This window comes from Aptenodytes patagonicus, chromosome 16 (assembly GCF_965638725.1).
Source record: "Aptenodytes patagonicus chromosome 16, bAptPat1.pri.cur, whole genome shotgun sequence".
NCBI classification, from domain to species: Eukaryota; Metazoa; Chordata; class Aves; order Sphenisciformes; family Spheniscidae; genus Aptenodytes; species Aptenodytes patagonicus.
Genome location: NC_134964.1, coordinates 13061304 through 13074112, shown reverse-complemented (window position 1 = coordinate 13074112; position 12809 = coordinate 13061304). Strand labels below are relative to the sequence as shown.

At 47.2% G+C, this 12809-nt stretch overlaps 1 protein-coding gene across 3 annotated transcripts in view; it reads left to right on the top strand.

Annotated features, from left to right (window-relative positions):
* The window catches only part of DNAH9 (dynein axonemal heavy chain 9), a 211213-nt gene extending 202343 nt beyond the window's left edge, over window positions 1-8870 (top strand). For all 3 annotated transcript variants that reach the window (XM_076353524.1, XM_076353525.1, XM_076353526.1), the window contains 2 exons: window positions 1847-2236; window positions 8017-8870. In XM_076353524.1, coding sequence (XP_076209639.1) covers window positions 1847-2236; window positions 8017-8244 — 618 coding nt within the window. In that variant the 3' untranslated portion in view covers window positions 8245-8870. The remainder of the gene's footprint in view (window positions 1-1846; window positions 2237-8016) is intronic.
* The last annotated feature ends 3939 nt before the right edge of the window (window positions 8871-12809 follow it).

Sequence of the window (12809 nt, the reverse complement as noted above, 5' to 3'; positions counted from 1 at the left end):
AGGTGCAAGACTCAGCATTTCCCTCTGTTGTACTTCATGAGGTTCCTCTCAGCTCAATTCTCCAGCCCGTCCAGGTCCCTCTGAATGGCAGCATACCCATCTTTGGGTATCATTGGTGGCCCTGTGGAAGAGTGTAAAGGGGTAATAGTCTGAAGGCTGGACAAACCTCAGCAGTCTTTCCACAGTGTCCTGGATCCAAGCTCTCAGCATGCAGTAAATGTCCCCAGACAGCAACACAGGTTGGCAGATGGGGGTGTCTGTCCTCTGCAGCAGGGAGTCACCTACTACTGTCACTCACTGATCTCTCCTGTGCTGCTGCATGGCACAGCCTCCATCAGCATAGATGCTCTGATGGACAGAGTTCCCAACCCCTTGTCTCCTACCTGGGCACTGAACCTATTCTGTAGCTGCAGATCTGCAGGGGGAACTGAAGCCTTGCTCCTGTTGCTGGTAGTCACAAGCTTCCAGCCTTCGCCATCACGGGAGTCTCCCTTTCCCAAGCAGATAGGCACAGACTCTGCCTGCCTTCCTTTGATACTGTTGGGAGCTGACGCTCCTCTTGCATCTGCAGGGTTTCAGAGAAGATCCAGTTGGTCTTTTTCTCATCATCTCTGATGTTAAACAGTTTGCTGTCCTCCTCCTGCAGATCCTTTACTTGGTGGCACAGGTCCTCCACCAATGCACATCTACAGGCAAGGAGACAGTCTCCCAGCCCCATGCTCAGTGAGAGGCTCCAGGCACTGCCTGCAGTCGCAGACATGATGAACTGCAGCCTCCATCAGGAGCTTGGTCCGAGCTGAGACCTCTGCTGTGCCAGGGACAGTTGCTCCAGTGGTGCCAGGGAGAATGCCCTGTGGCATGTCACCACCATTGCCGACCAAGTGTACACTGCCCTGAGCAGAGCTTGTGAGCCCTGTCTGTGTTTGTGCGCAACCTGCTGCACAAACTGCTGCATCTCTTAATGGCTTCTCTTAGCTGTCCTTTCAGCATTGGTACCATCCAGGCATCTCTTGCTTAGATTTAATGTAATTTCGGCTGGATGCAGCAGGAATTTTCTTAATTTTAGACTAGCAGACACTGGGGACTCTCTGCAGAGTACCAGAGGTTCGAGAGGGACGCTGTTATCGCTGTGCAGAAGCACTTTTTGGCCATGCAGTGATGTTCCAGCTCTTCTCCTGCCTGGGCAAAACTGATACAGGTTTCTAAAAGCTTTAAAAATAATTAATTGCTGGATAAAGGAAAAGCCAAACCTCTCTCTATCTCTCACTTGGCTGAATCATATCTTAATTTGTTCTGTGTTTCCCTGCTGTGAAAGAAACTGTGATTACATTTGCAGACAACATGTGAAGTCAAAAAGAAAGACTTGCACTTCAAAGCAATAAAAGATGAGGGGAGTGAGGGGAAGTGGAGGAGAGGAGCGGGATAGGACTTGACGTAACAAACATTTGGACAGTTTTGGAGTAGATCATCAGCGACTCCAGTATCCTGCCCTGGCAGCGTGAGTGAGAACAGCTTTGCACCTCTGAAAATCTGCCCTGTAAAGATCTTCAGGCAATGAGAGAAAACAGAAACAACACTGGGACAACTGAGGGACAACCATGCTCGCTGTCACTCTGTTACATATCTTTTCCTCCAAGTAGTATTTTTACAGTAGGGAAGGTGCAGGAATATGCAATAGAAGGTGTTCATAAAACCCCAAACTCATGAAGAAATTCACAGCATATGAACACTTGTGACTGTGTAGGGTGGCGTGCTCTTCCACACTTCCTAGCTCAGCCTCTGCTTTCAAGCAAGCTTTGTTCAGGTTAAACAGTTATCAGTGCTAATTATACCCTTTCTCACTTAGGGAGAACTGACCATGACAAGTGACATGGAGAACTTGCAGAATGCCCTCTTCTTGGACGCCGTGCCTGAGTCCTGGATAAAGAGGGCTTATCCTTCCACAGCCAGCCTGGGCACATGGTTTGCTGACCTCCTCACTCGTATCAAGGAGCTGGAGGCCTGGACAGGAGACTTTTCCTTACCCTCCGCAGTGTGGCTTGCTGGATTCTTCAATCCCCAGTCCTTCCTGACAGCCATCATGCAGTCCACAGCCCGAAAGAACGAGTGGCCTTTGGACAAGATGACCTTGCAGTGCGATGTGACAAAAAAGAACAGAGAAGATTTTGCCAGTCCTCCTCGGGAAGGGGCATATGTCCATGGTTTGTTCATGGAGGGTGCGCGCTGGGATGCACAGGTGAGCTCACCAAGGCTTTTGTATTGAGACAGAAACCATGGATGTTATGCCCTTATTTCTTGGTACTGTACCTTGGGGAACTTCTCAGCCCAGACGGGCGTTCATCTAAAATAGTCATTTGAGCTGCCTCTTCAGAAATGGGGAAGATGTGAAAGATAGGCCTCTCCTCTGCAGCCTCGAGTGGGTATCCAAGGTGGTCAGATGAATCACCCTTTGGAGTCGTCTGTTTCATGGCTGTGGAGGGAGCTCAGGGTGGCCAACTTGGACTGATACATCGTTTACAAGGTGAATCTCAACCTCAGTGTACATTGACTAAACTGTGGTTGGTACTCATGATGTTACTACAGATAAAAAACAGGAGGTCCCCTCAGAGCTGTATTGTCCCTGCATCTTCGCATGGTTGTGATTTCGCTGCTGCCTCCAAAAGTGCCATGGCAGACCTTTGCATTGTCATTACTCTGTCAGTTGTTTAGCAGCAGTGAGGAGAAAGGAGAGGACTCTGATTTCCTACACGTCCCCAGAGCTGAATGGCTGGGATGTGCCAAATCCAGACCACTGTCCTTCCACTGTTGGGTGCTGCAGGATGTCATCTGCATAGATAGAGCTTGTGGCCAAAATTTAATCACAACCTTTAGCCATCCCTTTAGGGTGGCAAATACAGCTTACACGAAAGTCTAACCTGTATTGTCAACGCAGACTCAGGCTGATGACTCACCATGGGGAGGTAGGCTGATCCTGGACAAACAAACAGTGTAGGTGGCCCTTGCTCTTCTTCTTTCCCCTTCTGGATGTGGCCCAGTACCTTTCACTTGTAGCACAGTCAGCCTCAGGGCAACCAAGGTGAGAACCATACCCTCCAACCGGGCAGCTGAAGGGGAATGTGTACACTTGCTATTTCCTGCCTGTGTAGCTCTCAGCACTCCTCTTGCAGTGCACCTCTCAAAGCAGCATCCCAGAAGAGCACAATTGTCCCCGTCATTCCTTCTGACAGTTGTCAGCTGTTAGGAGTGCAGTCTGTGGAGCAAGAGCCATTAGGCTGACAAATCCCCACTGGGCTTGCTCCTCCGAGTTGCCTGGCCTGTGGTACCATGACTCCCAATTTGTGCTGCGTGTGAGAATTAAACGGCAGTGATTCATTCAGCTCTTACTCTGGGCAGCCAGTGCGATGCTCCTGCTGCCAGTGATCTGTGAGAGAGTGAAGGCTGATCAAAGTGGGTCACCCAGAACTTACTTATCTGTGTCAAGTTTACCCTCTCACAGGAAGAGACTTTTATTTCAGAGGCAGCTCTTTAGAGTCTTAACCTTGAAGATCCTCCTTTACCTGTTGTGGGGCTTGGTGGTAGGATGCTGAGGAGAGAGGCCATGCCTGTTATATACCATATCCCAGCCTGACCTTGCAATTCGGATGTAATACTCTCCGCTTATTTTTCTGCTCCCTCTCTGAAATAGTTTTCCATAAAGGATAGGAAAGTAGGCAAAGCTTTGAATTCACGGACTGATGGCATCCATCTGATGTGCATTTTATCACAAATCCTTGGGAAGGTCAAGGCTCCATTTTCTCTCTGGAAAAGGGTTGATGTGTGCATTGGGTCTGGAAAGCCACAGGCAGTCAGGAACATTGGCAAAGGCTCTGTCAGAAGGTTGCAGTAAAGATCTCACGTGGATATAAGGTCAGATCTCCTGCCTCGCTGGTTTTGGCTCTGCTAATAGCAGAAGTCACAGTAGCAGAACAGAGAGCAGCCCAGTCCTTTTCCCAAGCCCTGGTCCTACAGTTCCCTGCCTATTCCCTTGTCTAAGCCTTTGGTGTGGCTGCTCTACAAAACCCCTTGCAATTCTTGGAGATTACAACCCCTTACTACAGGGAGCACTGGATTTCAGTTGCCCTCAAAACCTGACATTTTAAGCTGATACAAATCAGCTGGACACAACAGTACAGAGAAAGTTTAAAAAAAATCCTGGTCTTGCATATCGAATACTCCATTAAAAACAGATTCCAGTGACTGCTGTTACGTTTTCCTTTACCATCTTCACTACCATTACTAGAAAATATAATGGTCAAAATGGCTGAGTTCTGCCTAGGTTTTACCCATCCCCAAGTGGCAATGGAAGTGAAGAACGAGAAGTTTTGGTGGTGCAAAGTCAGAAATCTTTTGGGAAACACATGGCTTCTCCCCTCTGCCTGCCTCCAATAACTTGTATGGGTGATTGCATTCAGCAATGAGGCTTGTCTTCAGAGACCATCCAGACTTTAGTAAATGTGTTTTTCTGGTTACATTTTCCTTATGATTGAAAGATACTGAGCAATTACATTTATAGAACCATTCATAATCTCTGGGTATCATGCTTCAATTTATTTCAGAAAGGAAAATAATATTTTCATATGTTGCTGCTCACACTGAAATATCGTTTCCACCCAGTGGAACTATTCATTTTACCTGTAATCCAGTGAGTACCAGTATATATTAATGGATGCAGCATTTTTAAAACAGGTGCAGAGTTCTTTTGGGTTGTATACTCCTTCCAAATTAATCCTCTGATAAGAATGGCAGGTCATGTTTAGAAGAACTCCTCTGGGGAACACCTTCACTTTTAAAAGAATATTTCATATTTAGATTGTGCCTCCAAAAAAGGAAAAAGTCCCTCTATGTTCTGTTACTCAGATTTTTCTATTTATTTAAACATTTATGTTTGCCCTTGGGTGTTTTAAATTTATAAAACATTCCAGCAGGCAGCTATTAGATGAAATGGAACGAAGCAGGTTATTTTGGGTCCAAATGATCTTTTGCTGTAGCACTGTTAAAGTCAGTGGGACTCAGTGAGAGATAGTTTGACTTGTGACACTATGAGACATTTTATCTCAAGCCATGGGAGATTTCTGACTGATTCCTGGCTTTCTTGCTCCCAGCAATGGAGAGTTTGATGCCAAGTATGTGCCCTGCTACTCACCAAGGGTACTGGAGCAGGATAGGACAAGGGCAGAGGTGGGTTTTGCGCCACATGTGCCACACAAAGCTTTGCCAGGTGCAGACAGCACAGCACCTTGTCCTTGGAAGAGGTGCAGAGTCAGTGCACAGCGTGCTGAGCAGTGGCTTAACACTGAGGGTATCGTGCCTCCTTCGAGCTACACCAGCTACGGTTTCTGTGTACTTTTTAAAGCTAGTCCTATGTAAAGCACCAGTCTTAAACCAGTAGAGAGGCTTACAAGGGCAGATCTGTGTGGCAAGGAACAGTCACATTTATTTGACGGTTCAAGTAGCTCAATATCTTTGGGAACAGTTGCACACCGCTCATTTTTACCTGAGATGCTCCCAGCAGCTGATGCAGATGAAAACAACATCAGTGTGCAACCCAGCCCTGGCACAGCCCAGTTCTGGTGCTACAGTCCCAAACATCACAGCTTGCCACGTTCTTCTGCAGAGGCACCAGGTACATCAAACCTCACGCATCAGAGATGATTGAAATTTTTCCTGGAGGGGTGAGCTGGGACAGCATATGAAACCTTTTCCTTCAGATGCCAGCTGTCAGTAATGCCCATGTACTTGTGAGCTATGAGAGCGAGAGGAGGATGTGGCTCAAGCTGAGGTCTCCAGTGATAAACTTACAATGCAGCCATGAAGGGGATACTTGCAAATTGTGCTGTGAACAGCCAGTCTCTTATTTATGGTTGTTTTGAAAAATTAATAACTTGACAAACCCTTTTCCATCTGTATCTCAACTCTTAAACTACTTAGCGATAAAAAATCGTCTCTCATTTGGCTTTACTGGACAGCACATCATTAGGTCTTCTTCACTGCGTGCTCCATGGATGGCTCTTTTTCTTGTTCCCCATGTCCAGTTGAAGGCACTAACCCCAGCAACCTCTGGACCACCTTGGAATGATGTTCCCTGCTGGTTACACTGCTGGTCAGATCACCAGACTCCCCTTCCCTGCAAACAGAAGCAACTCTATCTGAAAGACAGTCAAGCCATGCTGAAGGTCTTTAAGCCAACTGACCCTAAATTAGCTGTGGTGCAGGTGTGTCTGTGCTAGTAACACCTCAAAATGCAGTTGAGTGGGAGGGGGTATTGGCTTACTGCGTATGTATTCGGGCCCATCTATTAGCATCCCTGGCTTGTGACAGCTGTTTTGTGTCTTTGGACCCATCGACATGCGGCAGTGTAATATGACCACTCTTCAAATTGCCTGTTGAGAAGCCAGGACAAGCAGAAGCGAAGACTTTTTTAGGATCTGAGGCCTGAGCTCCCTGAGCACAGAACAGTGGCTTTTTACCAGGTGTGCTGTGCCAGTAGTTAGGGAAAATTGCTTTCAGAGTAGAATTAATTTCTGATGATGAGAGCGATAAAAAATGCAAATGCAAATCAGCCATAACACAATGATATGTTCCACAGAGATACCTCAGGAAGATTTCAGCTTTTGTTAACCCAGAAATATGTAGAATATATCTTGGAAATTTGATCTGAAAAATTGTCAGCAGTAAAAAAAGAGATCTGATCAAATTCCAGCCTTAGAAATGAAAGATGTGGATTTAAAAAGAGCACATAATAATGCTTGATAAATAGCTTCTTTGCAAGGTATAGTAAGAATTATTTAATGCTTGTTCAGCACGTTGGAACTATCAAATCCTAAATCGGAGTTGGATTTATCACAGCTTAGTATAACAGATGGCATTAGTACAATTAAACCTAGGTGTGTCGCAAGAGGGCTTATTTTTCTTCACTCATTTGCAGAACTAAATAAACTACTAGAGAGGTTGAATCTCATCCCACAAGTCTGATCTAAGAGCATTTGAAATAATAATGATATGTGAAGCTAAGCTGCAGTGAGAGGCAGTTTCTTTAGCACTGAGAAGTTTTATTTCTGTTTCTGTATTTATTTTCATTTGGCCTCTTTAGCTTCCATTAAGTAATTTTGCAGTTTTTCCTGGAAATTGATTGATGTGTAGGGCATTTTATTGTCAGAAAGAGAAACAGAAGTTGCCAGAGAGACCCAAATAAGAGAAACAAGCCATTGATTTCATGCCCTGACAGCATACTGTCCTTCTCCTGGGTCGGGCAACCTGCTGAGTGAGAGCATTGCTTTGAAAAGGATAATGTAGACTTGTTATTTAATGATAATATTCCCTCAGAAATAGTCCTTCTGAATTCCCCTTGTTGGTGTGAGCACCTGTGAGAGTGGAAACAAGCCTGTGGTGCCTTTTGGGGCCACACAAAACACTGAGTGCATTCATTGCACAGACAAGTGTATCCCAGGTCATGCTCAAATTTTGGTGGTGTGGTGGCAGACTTACTTGGTGCCCTTTAGACTCTTCTCCTCTCTTTAAATCCACGCTTCTAGTGTTGTTCTCCATCCTGAGCCCTGTTCAGGTGTCCACAATTGGTCCTAGAACAAGCAGCACTTCCCACGAGGTGGTTCTGGTCTGGCAAAACCTTGACAAGAGCAGCACAAGGATGATGTGGCTGGACATAGCCAGGAACATTGTTCCCCTGCAAAGTCCAGCTCAGGTGTGTGTGAGTTTGGGCATCTGGTGAGAGCAGGCATTTGTACCCACCCTTGGAAAAAGCTACACTTGAGGGAAGCTTCTGATGAAACAGGAGAGGTGTTTGATCCAGACCCTCCTTACCTCAAATAGACTCATCCATGCCCTTGATCTCAGGGAAGATGCTTGCACTTGCCCAATAAGTCCGGCTTGTATAAACATTACAGAGGATCATGCATATTGGGGTACCGCTGATGGATGTCTTGGAAATCTAACTAAGACTTTGTCTTCTTTCCTTTGTAGACTGGGATAATCACAGATTCCAGGCTCAAGGAGCTAACCCCGGCCATGCCTGTCATTTTCATCAAAGCCATTCCTGCTGACAAACAAGATATCCGCAATATGTACCCATGTCCTGTATACAAAACACGCCAAAGAGGGCCAACTTATGTGTGGACTTTTAACCTTAAAACTAGAGAAAATCCTTCCAAGTGGGTGCTCGCTGGCGTGGCATTGCTGCTACAGATCTAGGCACAGTAGCAGAGCACCTCATTTGCAAATGCCTAACAATGTCTTTCTCAGACAATTAAAAAAATAATATCCGGAGATTGAAGCCAAGCTCCATCTCTCTGAGTACTGGGCACTTAGCCTAAATAGAGCCTGCAAGGAAGCGACAGAGTTGCAGAGGGGCACATGGACCAGATTCTTGGCTGCTGTAAATCAATGTCCTGTAATTCCTACACTGCTGCACTGGAGCGCTGGAAGATCCCAACCCACAGCCAGATCTTCCACACACAGAGAGTGCTAAGCTCAAATCTGAATTTAATGTTTATTTCTCTTTTGTGATTCAAAGTAGTTTTGAAGTCAGTGGCCTTCTCCAATATCCTTAGATAGTTCAGTGACCTGTGAAATTCTTTAGACCTGGTTCTTTTCTGTACATGAGTGTTTCTTTGTCATATGTCTAATGTCAAAAGTAGAGGGACAGCAGGTGTTGTGGATATGGACTGTTTCTTGCTAATATTCCTGTGAATTTTAGAAACATTAAAAATAGTGCTAATATCCAATATGCTTAATGTAATCAACAGTAAAAATACAGCACAGGGATTATTTAAGAATGATATTTCATAATGATAGAAATTTACTAATAAAAATCATTATTCCTGGACCAGTCTCTAAAAATTGCCTGGAGGCCTGTATCACAGGTTTGCTCACTGTGTGGAGAGTGCATGCAGGGCCAGGTGAGACAAATGCAGCCATTTGGATAGTTGCACTTATAATTACAAATGCAGCGGGTGAGAACTGATGTGTTTCTAGAGCAGAAAGCACAGAGAGGGATGACTGGGGTGCTCATTATCTTAATGAGCCAGAGACAGAGAGCATTGCTCTGGACTGAAGAAGCTGAGCACTTGGCACCTAGGAAATGTGAGAAGTAAGGTTGCCTGGGGAAATGGAGCTGTGCTGCACTCTTCGTGCTGTCTGCAGTGCTTCATTGCACAGCACGGGACCTTGCCTTTGCTGTTTGTCTTCCTCATATGGTGCACAGTATCCTCCTGCCCCTTGCCATGCAAGCAGCCATGGGTTTTTCATCTGTGGGGTTCACTGCCATCTCTGAGCTCGCTGCAGGTATCAGCCTGTGTGTCAGCAGGGAGGCTGTGTAGGAGGGAAGGGGAGGATGGCAAATGTGCAGAGGATTTGGTCTCAGTGGAATTAGCACTGATGAGCACCCCCAAAATTTCCCACCCTAACCCAATGCCAGGTTACAATCTCACGGCCAGACTGAGGTCTCCAGCAGGGACTGTGACCCTCCTTTGGGAACACTGCAAACCCTGTTACCCAGATGAATCCCCAAAGTCAATGAGCACCTTGACAAACACTGCCTCATCTTGAGAGGTCCCCACTTGCCAGAGTTGGTCCTGAATGGGCTTAGGTGTTTAGCACCAACTGGAGAAAGGGGAGGCTCACCAGCCAACTGTGTTCTCACTGTCTACATGGTGGCACTGAAACTTCCAGGATCCTGTTTCTAGGCAGCCGTGGGGTTCATAGGGTGGAAGTCTGCAGCCTGGAGAGACCTGCAGGTCTGAGTGAGTCACCTCAAGCTGCCCTGATACTCCATGAGGGACTTGGTCCTCCCACCTCATCCTGTGCTGGTTATTAAGGAGGGGTCAGATCTGGCTCACATTTCCCCACTTACTGTGAAGAAATGGAGTGAGTGGCTCAGACCAAGATGTTTAACCTCTAGGCTTCTTAAATGAGGTGAGATGGACTTGATCAGCCTGTGGTATGGCTACTGCAACCATGGGAGAAAGATCTACCTCCAGGTTAGAAACTATGCTTCCCAGCTGAGTTTGGAGCTCAGCATCACAAGACTCCTTGCACACCAGTAGGCAGGAAAGAGTAGTGGGTTGGCAAGGGCAGTGTTTCCCATGTACCATGTCTTCTGGGTTGCCCAGCAATGTATTTGCTGCTGGGACAAGCAGCAGCAGTACAAGATGCTTTATTGGCCTGAAATGCAGCTGTGGTGCTTGTGCAGTGCTTGAGTTGGTGGAGTGGATCTTGCAAGGAATATGGGTAAGAGGCTCACGTACAAACCACAAAGGGTATCCGGGGATTACTTGCTGTACTGTACTGAGCCCACTCTGTCCTGCCATATGTCACTAAGCCCACCCTGAAGAGCATTTCAGGAATCCTGTGAAAGGTTCCTCCAAAACCTGGGCCAAGCCCATTGCTATGTCTCAATGAACAGGAACCCACCAGCATCACTTGAAAGCTCTACAGAGAAAGCTTTCCAGAGAGGCCTATAAATCAGAGGTTTCAACAGACTATTTGTTCCTCAGCTAGAGCATCCTAAAGAGGCAGGTAAGTATGAAATCACCTAACAAACAGAAAGCCAAAACCCAGGAAGCAACAATGCTGATGTTCCCCTCCGAGCTCTACTGTACTTCATGTGTTGCAGTGCTTGTAAGTAATGGGTATGTTGCATGCCATACCCCAAGAAACTTCCAGCAGGCACCACAGTCACTCCTTTTCTGTCACCACATACCATTGTCCTGGTTTCGGCTGGGACAGAGTTAATTTTCTTCCTAGTAACTGGTATAGTGCTGAGTTTTGGATTTAGTATGATAATAATGTTGATAACATGCTCAAGTTTTAGTTGTTGCTGAGCAGTGCTGACACTAGTCAAGGACTTTTCAGCTTCTCAGGCCCTGCCAGTGAGAAGCTGGGAGGGGGCACAGCCAGGACAGCTGACCCCAACTGGCCAAAAGGGACATTTTATGCCATATAGAATCATAGAATCATTAAGGTTGGAAAAGACCTCTAAGATCATCGAGTCCAACTGTCAACCCAACACCACCAGGCCCACTAAACCATGTCCCTAAGTGCCGCATCTACACGTCTTTTAAATACCTCCAGGGATGGGGACTCCACCACTTCCCTGGGCAGCCTGTTCCAATGTTTAACCACTTTTTCAGTAAAGACATTTTTCCTTACATCCAATCTAAACCTCCCCTGGCGCAACTTGAGGCCATTTCCTCTCGTCCTATCGCTTGTTACTTGGGAGAAGAGACCGACACCCACCTCGCTACAACCTCCTTTCAGGTGGTTGTAGAGAGCGATGAGGTCTCCCCTCAGCCTCCTTTTCTCCAGGCTGAACAACCCCAGTTCCCTCAGCCGCTCCTCATCAGACTTGTTCTCCAGACCCCTCACCAGCCTCGTTGCCCTTCTCTGGACACGCTCCAGCACCTCGACGTCCTTCTTGTAGTGAGGGGCCCAAAACTGAACACAGTATTCGAGGTGCGGCCTCACCAGGGCCGAGTACAGGGGCACGATCACTTCCCTACTCCTGCTGGCCACACTCTTTCTGATACAGGCCAGGATGCCCTTGGCCTTCTTGGCCGCCTGGGCACACTGCCGGCTTATGTTCAGCCGGCTGTCGACCAACACCCCCAGGTCCTTTTCCGACAGGCAGCTTTCCAGCCACTCTTCCCCAAGCCTGTAGCGCTGCATGGGGTTGTTGTGGCCAAAGTGCAGGACCCGGCACTTGGCCTTGTTGAATCTCATACAGTTGGCCTCAGCTCATCGATCCAGCCTGCTCGCCGTCCCTGTCTTCCAGCTCAGGGGGCTGAGTACCCTGAGGATAACTGGTCTGACTATTAAAGACTGAGGCAAAGAAGGCATTGAGTACCTCAGCCTTTTCCTCATCCTCCGTGACAATGTTCCCCCCCACATCCAATAAAGGATGGAGATTCTCCTTGGCTCTCTTCTTGTCATTAATATATTTGTAAAAACATGTTTTGTTGTCTTTAATGACAGCGGCCAGATTGCGTTCTAGCTGGGCTTTTGCCTTTCTCATTTCTTCTCTGCATCACCTAACGAGATCCCTGTACTCTTCTTGAGTCACCTGCCCCTTCTTCCACAAGTGGTAAACTCTCCTTTTTCTCCTGAGTCTCAACAAGAGCTCCCCGTTCAGCCAGGCCGGTCGTCTTCCTCGCCTGTTCTTCTTACAGCACATGGGGACAGCCTGCTCCTGCGCCTTTAAGACTTCCTTCTTGAAGAACATCCATCCTTCCTGGACCCCTTTGCCCTTCAGGTCTGTCTCCTAAGGGACTCTCTCAACCAGCGTCCTGAACAGGCCAAAGTCCCCCCTCCAGAAGTCCATGGTTGCGGTTTTGCTGCCCCCCCTCCTTACTTCACCGAGAATTGAGAATTCTACCATTTCATGGTCGCTAAGGCCAAGACGGCCTCCGACTACCACATCTCCCACCAGTCCTTCTCTGTTTGTAAACAGCAGGTCGAGTGAGGCACCTCCCCTGGTAGGCTCACTTACCAGCTGTGTCAGGAAGGTGTCTTCCACACACTCCAGGAACCTCCTAGACTGCTTCCTCTGCCGTGTTGTATTTCCAGCAGATGTCCGGGAAGTTGAAGTCCCCCACGAGAACAAGGGCTAACGATTGAGAGACTTCTGCCAGCCGCTTATAGAACGCTTCATCTGCCCCTTCATCCTGGTTGGGTGGTCTATAACAGACTCCCAGCAGGATATCTGCCTCGTTGGCCTTCCCCCTCATCCTTACCCATAAACACTCAACCGTACCATCATC